At 32.1% G+C, this 13,229-nt stretch overlaps 1 protein-coding gene across 2 annotated transcripts in view; it reads right to left on the minus strand.

Moving 5' to 3' along the window:
- The window catches only part of LOC127712069 (protein KIAA0100-like), a 125,046-nt gene that overhangs the window by 84,548 nt on the left and 27,269 nt on the right, over window positions 1-13,229 (minus strand). For both annotated transcript variants that reach the window (XM_052218263.1, XM_052218262.1), the window contains exons 6-17: window positions 12,196-12,256; window positions 11,209-11,298; window positions 9,994-10,039; window positions 9,554-9,616; window positions 8,488-8,540; window positions 7,125-7,183; window positions 6,555-6,652; window positions 6,108-6,172; window positions 4,640-4,803; window positions 4,138-4,292; window positions 3,394-3,551; window positions 119-362 (exon numbers count right to left, since the gene is read on the minus strand). In XM_052218263.1, the coding sequence (XP_052074223.1) occupies window positions 119-362; window positions 3,394-3,551; window positions 4,138-4,292; window positions 4,640-4,803; window positions 6,108-6,172; window positions 6,555-6,652; window positions 7,125-7,183; window positions 8,488-8,540; window positions 9,554-9,616; window positions 9,994-10,039; window positions 11,209-11,298; window positions 12,196-12,256 (1,256 nt within the window). The remainder of the gene's footprint in view (window positions 1-118; window positions 363-3,393; window positions 3,552-4,137; window positions 4,293-4,639; window positions 4,804-6,107; window positions 6,173-6,554; window positions 6,653-7,124; window positions 7,184-8,487; window positions 8,541-9,553; window positions 9,617-9,993; window positions 10,040-11,208; window positions 11,299-12,195; window positions 12,257-13,229) is intronic.

Genomic DNA, 13,229 nt, shown 5'->3' on the forward strand with positions numbered 1-13,229 from the left:
TGATGTATTTTAATAAGGGAAGATCCAAGTTATACATATTCCGGACGATTTATATTCGCGTTATTTTTCTACTCGCGAAAGTCGCGAAAATACAGTACCTAAAGTTTACAAAACTTACCATTATTATTATTTCCTATGAATACATTAACATATGACACATCAAGTTTTATATCAATGTTAAATTTCTGTAAGATGGAAGGCCGATGTGTCGTCTTTATACTCTGTTGCTTCTCCGACATCCTCCGTATTCTAGTTATAGCACCAAAGAAATGTAAAAGTGTATTTATAGTATTTGTGGACCACTCTATATGTATATAGGTTGTCATAACATCTAAGCTTAAAATTTTGTCTTGCTGGTTAAGCTGAAAAAAACAATTAAAAAAATTCAACCTCCCTTACAAACTGTTCTATTTGTTATAATTCTGACAATATACATTCCATACTGTGATTCAGTGGAAGTTCTGTTTTATAGGTTTTTGTTTTTGGTTCTGTATTTAAAAAAAAATATTATTTCTTGGTATTGTATCATATTTTGTTAAGTTAACATTCTTTTCCTTTAACAATGTTCAATTTACAAAATAGAAGTAACTGCATAAAAGATATAGTACAACAGTCAACAACAATGCATTAAAGGATAAAATAAAGAACATATTCCAACAAGAATGTGTCCATTGTACACGGATGCCCCACTCCCACTATCATTTTCTATGTTCAGTGGACAGTGAAATTGGGGTCAAAACCCTAATTTGGCGTTAAAATTAGAAGATCATATCATAGGAAACATGTGTACTAAGTTTCAAGTTGATTGGACTTAATCTTCATCAAAAACTACCTTGACCAAAAACTTTAACCTGAAGCGGGACAGACGGACAAATGGACGGATGAAAAAACGAACGAATGGATGCACAGACTGAAAAACATAATGCCCATAAATGGGGCATAAAAAGAACATTCAACCATGCACCAATTTATTTACAAGAAGTTAACTTCACTAAAATATTAACAAAAGGGTTTCAAATCTTTTCACAACTTTGTAATCAAAATTGCTAATGGAACTCAGGTATACAGAACAGATTATGTGTCCATAGTACACCATGCCCAGCTCACAATATCACATCGTCATTTTCAGTGAACTGCAAAATTTTGGTCAAAACCCAATTTTTTTTCTTTTCTTTTAAAGTTCACACTTAATAAACATGTGTTTCAAGTTGACATGATCCAATTCTTGGTAAATTACCTTAAATTAAATACTTTAACCTGAATCAGGATGAACATATGAATGAACAGACGGACAGACAGACACACATACTATCGTAAGCAGGGCGTAACAAGTTTCCTGAGTAAGCTGCTTTGCCTGAGCAATATTAATGCCAATACCTAAACATTTTTTTAAACCTATTGATAGCATCTGAATTGAACTGACTAAATGCAAGAAAAATTTGTTACCATATCAACAAGAAATGATTGTAACAGGATGCTGTTACGAAGTCTCCCAAACGAAGCTCCCATAATTCGTAATTCCCAGGGTCGCCTGACATTGGGCAAAGTCCAGTGAAAATTGGTTTGGTCCAGTAAAGTTATATGCATTAGTGATACCTGGGGACTAACCCTGTATATCATTCAAATCATCTTGGCATGACAAACCAGAATATATATGGTTTAGGGGTGGGGATCTCGACCATTTACAAGATATTAGAACTTTCTCAAATGGCAGGGGTCGGGATGACCCCTGGGGACTAACCCTGTATATCATTCAAACCATCTTAGCATGACAAACCACAATATATATGGTTTAGGGGTGGGGATCTTGACCACTTACAAGATATTAGAACTTTCTTAAAAGGCATGGGGTGGGGGTGACCCCTGGGGCCTAACCCTGTATTACATTTGATGTGCTTAATCATGACAAACCAGAATATATATGGTTTAGGGGTGGGGATCTCGACCATTTACAAGATATTAGAACTTTCTCAAATGGCAGGGGGTCGGGATGACCCTTGGGGACTAACCCTGTATATCATTCAAACCATCTTAGCATGACAAACCAGAATATATATGGTTTAGGGTTGGGGATCTTGACCACTTACAAGATATTAGAACTTTTTTAAATGGCATGGGGTGGGGGTGACCCCTGGGGACTAACCCTGTATATCATTGCATGTGCTTTATCATGACAAACCAGAATATATATGGTTTAGGGGTGGGGATCTTAACCATTTACAAGATATTAGAACTTTCTCAAATGGCAGGGGGGTCGGGATGACCCCTGGGGACTAACCCTGTATATCATTCAATCCATGTTAGCATGACAAACCACAATATATATGGTTTAGGGGTGGGGATCTTGACCACTTACAAGATATTAGAACTTTCTTAAATGGCATGGGGTGGGAGTGACCCCTGGGGACTAACCCTGTATTTCATTTGATGTGCTTTATCATGACAAACCAGAATATGTATGGTTTAGGGGTGGGGATCTCAACCATTTACAAGATATTAGAACTTTCTCAAATGGCAGGGGGTCGGGATGACCCCTGGGGACTAACCCTGTATATCATTCAAACCATCTTAGCATGACAAACCACAATATATATGGTTTAGGGGTGGGGATCTTGACCACTTACAAGGTATTACAACTTTCTTAAATAGCAGGGGGTGGGGGTGACCCCTGGGGACTAACCCTGTATTTCAATTAATGGGCTTTATCATTTAGAACATTTTCAATTAAAAAGATTGTGTCTATCACAAACGGTTTTCAATTTATAATCATTTGAAAATTTAAAAAAATAAAATCCCATAGGGTTCTATAGTTAAACCCTCTTTTCTTTTTGCCCCTCAAAGTACACCTTTATAAACCCCATTGAACAAACAAAACCCTGATTGCACCACTAGACATGTTAGTCTAACATATTGTGAAACCCCAAGTTAATCTGACAAGTGGTTTTGGAGAACGGGTGCGGACAAGTTCAAATTTAAAAGCGGCGGAAGAGGAAGAAGAAGAAGAAGAAGAAGAAGAAGAAGAAGAAGAAGAAGAAGAAGAAGAAGAAGAATAATAATAATAAGAACTGAGCAAAAACAATAAGTCTTCCCAAACTTCGTTTGGGAGACTTAACAAGTGAAACTGCGAGCTACTGCTCACTGATGATACCCTTGCCCAAATATTTCGGTAAACAGGAAGTTGTTAAGTGATCAATCTGAAAACGCAATCACACGGTATAGCTGACTTCTATTAACCCTGAAACCAAATTTCAAAAATCCTTATGATGTAGTTCCTGAGAAAGATGCGACGAAAAATATTCATGGGATGGACGGACGGACAGACACAGGTAAAACAGTATATCCCCACTTTTTTAAAGTGGGGGTATAATTATTTCTGTTGTAACAGTTATATACCTTTCCCCTGAACAGTTCCAGATACAAGACATGATTCCAGAAATGTTTACTGCCCTTCAGCTCGTCAGGTGATACATGAGAATTATAGTGATGACACCAAACAGTTTGTACTTCAAGATCACATGAAATGTTATGTGCAAGATATGGAATGCCGACATCTGTAAAATAGAATATTGTATAACAGCTGCTAAAACATTTATTAACCATAAATTACAACATGTATCTGACGAATCTATCATTTCATCTGTCTATACTTGACTACCTTATGTGTCCGTTCCAAGCCTGGAGCTTGTTATGGCTGTTCCAACAAAACATACATGGGAACTGGGGAAGGCACTTTGACAATGGGATAACCACCCATAGAAGCAATTTTTGCATATCTTAAAATGTATTGTCCCGTCCAACCATAAAATTGAGAATGGAAATGGGGAACATGTCAAAGAGACAACAACCCGACCAGTGAGCAGACGACAGCCGAAGGCCACCAATGGGTCAACCATAGTTGCATTCTCTGGGTGCATGTACGTCTTAAAGGAACAGCCCTAATACAAAGACTATTGTACTTTTCATGATATTCACCTTTTTGTCCAAAATTGATGGTTTTGGTGGTGCACTAATACCACAGCCATCTGTTATATCTAACATCTAATACTTGTAAATTCATTATTATTCTATAGATACCTATTTTCATGGATTTCATTGGATAAGGTGAACCACAGATCTAAATGCTCAAAGAATCTTTACCTGTATCAGTAGGTTTTAAACTAGTGAAGAATCTTGTAGTCTGAAGTCCCATCAACAAACCACTACATGATACTGATGATATGGCAGCAGATACCTCTACAAAATCTATCTCAGCAGTTATCTCCCTTGTCTTTAGAAACTGCACAACCATAGGACTGTAAAATAAATGATGTACATAAATTATCATGTTGATGGAAAAAAAATTTCATAGGTGTCAATTTTTTTGTTTGACAAAAATAATGATTTCTACTAAACTTTATCATTTATTTTCATAAAAGTAGCTGAAAATAATGCTTCAATGTGGATGTTAGACGACCCATATGACGATCTTTATTTGTCTGTTTTTTTGCGGCCTTGTTCTGTAAAGTTGATTTCTCATGTATTTTTCTTTAAATCATCTTGAAATCCAAAAACTATCATTTATATATCTATTTAAGTGACAAAAAAAATATCATTAATTAATCAACGGATATATCAGACTAATTGCTTTAACTGAACTTACCTAATATGTTTAGACTGTTCTATATTTTCAGGTTCTAGTGACGATTTATTTTCAGGAGCAGATAACTTAGTAATAACTGATGACCAGTACTGTACTTCTTCATGGTGGTAATTAAAGAATCCTCCATGGACGTTAGAATTTGCTTCTAATGCTGTATCACTTATCTATAAAGAACAGAAATTGTCAAAGGAACAACATTTAGCTTAACTTGTAATTATAAAGCTGTCTTTCCATTTTTATTTTCAAATTTTTTTTAAAAAGTTATACCACTTAATCAACAAAATATATTATATACTGTAAACCAACTTATTTTCACGGATACTTTATTTCGTGTTTTATCCATTTTAGTCCACTTCGCGGCTATTCAATTTGGCAATTTTCTAATTTACTTGATGTAGTTTAATAAGGAAAGATCCAAGTTTTACATATTTGCGATGATTTATATTCGCGTTGTTTTTCTACTTGCGAAAGTCACGAAAATAAATTGCTTGCGAAAATAAGTTGGCTTACAGTAACTAAAATCAAGGTATATACTGTACTATATATATTGACCAGAATTAATGTTTGATTGAAACTTTTTATGTTTTAAACCCCTATATAAATGTTTCATTCACATTTGGCTTTTCAAATTTCGAGCATCACTAACGAGTCTTTTGTAGATGAAAGAGACTTCTGTCTGTAGTTAAACCAACGTTTAAGAGGAGCACCCATTGTCTTTTGTCCTTTGAATTTATCATTAATTTGTGGTGTAATACCACCAAATCATAGTATGTCACATCCGGTTGCATACGAAAAAGGGTTGAAAAAGATATTCCCTGGAATTTGACAGTTGTAGGAAATTAATCCTACGTTTCATTGCAGTAAAAAATTTCTGATTCATAAACATATATCTTGGGTGTTTCAAAAATTTGATTGGTTAACTTCCAGTGATGGTTATTTTCTTATATGCAATGAAATGTTATGTGAAATTTTGTCTATAGTACTGGACAGGATAAAACTTTACTCATGCCAAGTATTTCTTTATTTGAAACAAAGATAAATTCTGCACAATTTTTTGAAAAGTGCAAATTTAACAAAGACTAATAGGGGAAAATCAATGGTGGTATTACACCTATTGTTCCCATCTTAAATATAAAAGAAACATTTACCAACAGATTTTAATCAAACAACAATCTATAAATCAATCAATTTAACGTAATAAATTTGATAAACATGTGTAATGTACACCAATATTAGTAATTGATTGGTTAATTGTTGGTGTTTAACAATGAACTAAATATCTAATCTAACAATGAACTAAATATGTAATCTAACAATAAACTAAATTTTTAATCAAACAATGAACTACATATTTAATCTAACAACGAACTAAATATTTAATCTAACAATTAAATATTAAATCTAACAATGAACTAAATATTTAATCTAACAATGAACTAAAAATTTAATCTGAAATAACGATTCTTACCAAAACTTTTAAACTAAGCTTCAGTAATTCTGCAAACTTGACTTGTGGTGATTCTGTGTGAAAATCTGTCAAATCAAAACGTATCTTATATTGATAGCAAACATTATAAAATATTCTTTGGCTCTGTATGAAAGCAAGCAGAATGGAACATTAATTTCTAAACCTTTTTAACATTTTTTTACAATTTAATTTATGCCTGCAAAAGTAAATGTATTATTATTTTTTTAATTCAATGCAAAACAAAAAAGACTAATCTTGAAATTTGAATGTTGGATTAAATATTTTGTTAATTAATGTGCAGAATGAGTTTGTCAACAGTGTCCTCCAATGAAGTATGGATTCTTGTCGTTCATGTATAAAGTAGAGTTTAAATAATCATTAAATGTAATGCTCTGTGGTCAATTTTGAGACAGATGGGTCTTCTGAACTACATGAAGAAGTACAAACCTTCTAACAGTAACCCACAGAAACTTTTCTCTTCGTCCTGGCAGGCACTATCTTGGTGATACTCTGTATGGAATGTCTTCAATCCAACTGATAATGTTCTGAAATCATTTGTAAAGAGTGTAAACAAGACAAATACTTTGACCTATAATTGTTTACTTTTTACACATTGTGACTTGGATGGAGGGTTGTCTCATTGGCACTCATACCACATCTTCTTATTTCTAAATAATAACATAAACACAGATGAAATTAATTCAAATGAACTTCACTTTCATTCCTCTTTTTCACCTTGAAAATTGAGATTCCAAATGATGAACACAAGGATTAACACCTTACAGAAAATGAATGCTCTTGTGTCAAGTTCTTATCAGTTTTTGTGGCTAGATATCTGATAACTGTGATTTTTAACTTAAGTGCACACACACTTAGGTGTATGAGAACAAATAACCCTTAATTATTTTTAATCTTAATCAAGTAAATTCCAGTTTTTGAAATATTTTTCTGTCAGCGATAGTGATGGGTCAAGTTATTGACATTTGTATTTGATATTATATCAAAATTTCTACAAACCTTTGCTTTGTTTCTCTTACAATCTTTACATCTAATTCTGTTACATCTATTCCTATTTCCTAAAGATAACACAGAAGAATGACAGTTCTATTGCTATGTTATCCTTCTAATTGTCCACCTTCACAATTCTAACTAATTGCCTTTTTTTCCCATATTAATCTAGATAGATGCTTTAAGGTGGTACCCAACACCTTGACTAATATTAATTTGGCTCGTTTAATTTTCATAAAATTTTGACAAAATGTTTAATTTGACCTTTTGACATAAATATAAAAATTTCAAAAAATTTGAACCAACCACTTTATCAGAAAAATTTCATTGGTTATATAGCAGTTTGACAAACACTAATTTTGATCATTGAGAAGCTTAATATTTCCTACAACAATACAACGTGATTAAAACGTTTAGCTGATTTTTACAGAGTTATCTCCCTGTAGTGTTAGGTACCCCCTTAAACAGAAACTGCTATTGAAATATTTTTTGTGAAGAATTTTAAGTGCTCATAAACCAAATTCCGACATTCAATTTTACCAAGTAAATATAATAGTTCTAGACTGTGGCATCCAATATTTTCTGCTTTGATATTAAAAATTACATGAAAAGGTTTTATTTCCTTGAAATGGCAGACAAGCCCAAATTTGGTTTATTCAGAAGCTGGTATTACTAAATGATACATTTCTTTGGTACAGATTAACCTATCTAATTTCATTGTTTCTACTTCTGCTTTTACCTTAGATATAGAGAAGGAGTTGAGTATTTATATACTACAATTATAAAAAATTCAGCCTTGCAGTCATAAAAATATGAGTACGAGTAACAAACTCAGACTCAAAATTTGATCAATCAAATTACTTGATTAGGTGTTTCGAGTGCAAATTGGGTACTCTGAGTACTGAATAAAGGTGTATGACTGTAAGCCCAGCATATAAATATCATAAGATATACTGTAGAAACATAAATTTTCGTGAGGATGAAATTTCATGGTTTTGTCTTTGAATGTGATTTCATGGGGATTAAATTTCATGGTTTTGTCTCTGAATTTGATTTAATGGGGATTAAATTTCATGGTTTTGTCTCTGAATGTGATTTCATGGGGATTAAATTTCATGGTTTTGTCTCTGAATGTGATTTCATGGGGATTAATTTTTGTGATGTCCAGTATGTAAAAGTAATAATTGTTTGTAAATTTAAATTTTGTTGAGGTTTTTATTTAGCGAAGAACCTCCATCCATGAAATAAACAAAATTAAAATTTAAAATCTCAACATATTCAAGAAATTAAGATTTCTTCATAACTTTCAGGGTATTTTTCTCTGAAAAACAGTAGGTCATTTCATGCCTAGAAATATTTGTAAAATACATACCTGCGGTATTAACTTCCAATTAAATGATTTGGCTGTGTTTTGTTTTGGCACATCTGTAAAAATACATAAAATAAACCCGTAAAGATGCACAGGGAATATTCATTCTCCAAATTAATAACCAAACAAGAATCTATCAGTAAAATCAGGTGCAATAACGGAAATATACATGAAATTCTCTCAAAGTTCCATTATCATGCCTTTCTTAACCATTCATAAAATATAAGCATATAAAAATCATTCATCTCAATATTTACATGCAAAACAACATTTACAGGTCCAAACAGTAATTATACATTTTTTCTGAAATTTCCTGTATTTCTGACCGTCAAGCTATCAATAGTCTCTAAATATAGGGCAATGTTTTTTTTACTTATAGGTAATTCCAAGTTGTGATCTGCAGATATCAGACAACTTGACATGAATGCAAACATTTATGTATCTCTAAATATATGTAGGATGGATGGGGAGATAGCTGTTTCAAAACCAAGCAGATAATCTGTCAACCATGTGCAATACAATGTTGATGATGATAATTAGAACATGAACGTAAGAATGGGTTTTACTCATTGTTGAAGGCTGTACAGTAACCTATATCAATTTCTGTGTCATTTGGTCTCTGGTGGAGAGTTGTCTCATTGGCAATCATACCACATCTTCTTATTTTTATATGAAACCTACTTTGTTTTAATACAAGAAAAAACTTTTCATGTGATATCTCAAAAGGTTACAGTTTTTTTTTCGGAGTCAAACTCAACCAGTCTTTGCTCTTACTCGTACATGATAAAGTGGGGGAAGAAACAAATACCAAATTTTCAAGGATTTAAAAAAAAAATTAAAATAAAAAATAAAGAAGAAACTTCTTTACAAGAAACAAATCACAGTACACAATAAAGAATTCATAATTCATAAATTTGGACTAACAATAGCAAAAAATTTCCTAGTCTTTGGTTTGACCCAGTCTGTGATCAAACTTACAACCTTCTGCACTCAAGGCAAGCAAGCTACCTAGAGAGCACATAAAGGACCAAATCAAGTAGGATTTTAGACCACTATAACCTTTGCTTACCTTTATCACCAAGAGACTCTGATAGTTTATTCTTATTCACTAACTGTAAACTTGATAAAAATCCTGAAAAAAAATAAATAAAATATTCATAGTGGTTTTTATTAAAATAAAATAAAATTATTACAGAAAGACATTTTGCAGATTTATTGCATGTATGATGTAAACTTGATAAAAATCCTGAGAAAAAAAAATATTTTGAATATAATAATCATGGTTGTTTTTCTTTCTTAAAAAATGCAATTAATAAAAACATTAAGTAGATTCATTCATTCAAAATATCTAATAACACAACTGACTTTACTGTGAAGACTATTCTGTCAAAAAATTGTTGATTACAACCATGGTTGGTCTGTTTTTTTTGGTAGACTCAAAAAAGCTTTTCAGAGGGACCATCCATATAGGGGAGATGTTTTAACAAACATGTGATTTACATCACCTACCTTCTGTCATGTTGGCATGAGGCTTGTCTATAAGTAATCTCAGAGACTGAAAAATATAAATTATAAGTTCAGTAAAAGATTAGAATAATCGTCAGTCAACAGAAAGTAAAAGAGGGTTTAGGTCAATATGTAATAAACAAATTCAACAATAGTTCCTTTTTTTTCAATTGTTTATAGTGCACAATTATTGTATATATATTAAGTGAAGCAATTACAACAAAAGCAGGATTATACAAAAAACTTTTTCAAAGAATAAAGTTCAATAACTTCTCAATGTCATATCAAAAATTTATGAAAAACTAAAGGAAGGTCATCTTAATAGATATAAGTCACCAAAGTTTCATGAAAACTGCTCAAAGCTCTTTAAAGATATTGTCTGAAAACTGGAAAATCACCCCTTTTTTATGAATAAAATCGCATAACTCGGAAACGTAAAATCTAAAATATATAAAAGGGAACTCACGTCAATAGATATAAACAATTCACCAAAGTTTCATGCAAATTGGTTATTGTCCAACATGTTGACGACGGACAGACGAACGAACTGACGTACGGATGGACAACGGTATACCATAATATGTCCCGTAAACGGGCGTATAAAAAAGCATATAAACAATATAGCTCACTATACGGTATGGGTTTTGCTCATTGTTGGGACATGAGATTGTACGGTGACCTATAGCTGTTAACTTCTATGTCATTTGGTTTCTGGTGGAGAGTTGTCTCATTGGCAATTATACCACATCTTCTTATTTTTATATAAGTCAGGAAGAAATCTATTAAGAGGTTTGGGAGGAGACATCGATTGCTGCTTATTTACTTAACACTTACCCCTCATGACCTGAATCATGAATGCAGAAAATACAATTACACTGCTTTGAGTTTGCCTCAAACCCTTTTAATAGTTTTTTTAAGATATTTGGATTGAAAATAATACTGTAAATTCAAAAATATTTGCAATGTTTTCATTTATATTGTAGAAAATTGGGACATGCTAGGTTTCACTAAAATAAAAACTTGCATCATCTGTATACAGTATATCCTAAATCATAATAAGTAATCTTGCATTTTTATCAAATGTTCAACAATCACAATAATTTCTGAATTTACAGTTTTCTGAACAGACAAATGGTTGTGCAGACGCATTGACATTCCTCCTCCCACTATTGTTATTAGTGATGTTCTGATTCAGTGAGGTTAGAAAGTTACAAGTACCTTTAAATGTTTAATATTATCTTGTCTTGCTTGTAGATGTATGAATGTGCTCCAGGACATTTCAGCTAAACAGGGTTGTGATAACTGGTCCTAAAATAGAATTTGATTTCATGCTTATGTTAAATAATTCATGTAAAATTAAGGTCAACAGTCTTCAACAAGATACTTTTCCTTTTTTAAATAGAATTCATACAAACTATTAGGATTAACAACCATCTTAAAGTCATATGAGAAATAAGTGAGATGATAGAGCGTTATATATGTGTTTTTTTTATGTTTCTCATGCATACTCATTTGTTAAATAAACTTTGTCATAACGGTTGTTAAATGATTTGCTGTATCTTTTTTTTTTTATTATTTAAGAATCAGTTAATATTTGCACGTTTGTTAACCTTTTCTTTCATCACTTTCTTGCACTTGCACCGTGTGATTGATGAAGTTCTAACGAAATGTGTCATTGTTTAGGTCACTGCATAGGAAAAGCTGTCAGCGAATTAGAGTACGGGAAGACAATAATTCAATAGCTGTAAATTTCTGAAATTTTTGATAAAATTTAGGATTTTCTATTATGAGAAAGTCTATTAAATATACCTTCTTTTTTCATATAATAAAACAAAGCAATAAAGGAAAAAAAAAACATTTTTCAATTTTTTATTAAATATGACTTTAATACTATCATGACAAATGCATGATATAGATCGTCTAAACTGAATGTTGTGCAATACTCTATTTCTCAACAGTTTCAACTCTATTTTTTAGAAAATCTGTTGAGAGAGAAGGGATATTTATCTCTTTTGATGCATGAAAGAATCTGAATTCAACATAACTTGATTTCTATTGCTGTTTAATCTCTAAGGCAATTCTTTTGCATAAATAACCAAATTTATACTTAAAAAATGATGAAATTACTATGGGAGCTAACTGTGCTCCTATAGATCTAAGAATATTGTTTGATTCTACAGTATAATAATAATTCTCATAACTTACAGTAGTAACACTTCTTAATGCTTTACAATTCACACCAACAACATCTAATATCACAGAATAGCTGAAATATCCACAAAAACATCTTTTAGTCCATAAATGCAACTAACATTTGTTTCCTAAATCATTATTTGGTAGGGCTAATTCGGTATAAATATGACAAAGACTTATTGGGATCATCAGATTGATATTATTAGTTACATAGTGTGCTAGTGACCTAATACGATATATATGGGGTCAGTAAATTTAATATGAGGTGAGAGCGTAGCTCAAATCCCCATACGGAATTTACTGACCCCATATATATCGTATTAGGTCACTAGCACACTATGTAACGAATTTATCTTACCGACTATCTTAACATGTGGTATTCAGACTAGTGGCCTATCAAAGTAATCAAGTCTTCAATACCGGTAGTATTAAGAACCTACTTCCATTGGTCTATACAAAAACAAATGCCAACAATAACAACTTGTTAGCTTTAAATGTGTTTTATGGATTTATTTCAATCGTTCATCATCAATTTCTTCGTTTGTTGAAACCTTTCAGATTTTTCCTCAACACATTGTTTTTATAAAGGGACGCATCATCACTACTAACCGTGTATTGAAATAAGCCCTGCCAAGGCGGCTACTAACCCAATATGGAATATACATGGTCTCCACGCGTTTGCTTTCAACCAATCATATTCCTAGAAATGTATAGGAGGTAAGATAAATGCCCATATTGTAATTTACTCTAAACTTAATTTCTCCATTAAATGTAGTGACATCATCCCCTCATTCAATTTGAAACACTGAAATACAATGAAATAAATTGAGATTGTCTGACCTTCTGTTTTGTTAAAACTTCACAACTACATATATATTTAATAAGCAGTGCACGGAAAAAATTATCCATCAACCCCAAAAAATTTGATGAGTGGTGAGTATTGCAGAAAGATAGCCTGAACAATTCTAGAAAATATTCAATTAAAATTTTTGTGCATAGCAGGTAAAAATTTAAAAGTACCTCCTGACGCCCCTTGCATTTATTTC

This window comes from Mytilus californianus, unplaced genomic scaffold, assembly GCF_021869535.1.
Source record: "Mytilus californianus isolate M0D057914Y unplaced genomic scaffold, xbMytCali1.0.p SCAF_8, whole genome shotgun sequence".
In the NCBI taxonomy this organism is placed as follows: Eukaryota; Metazoa; Mollusca; class Bivalvia; order Mytilida; family Mytilidae; genus Mytilus; species Mytilus californianus.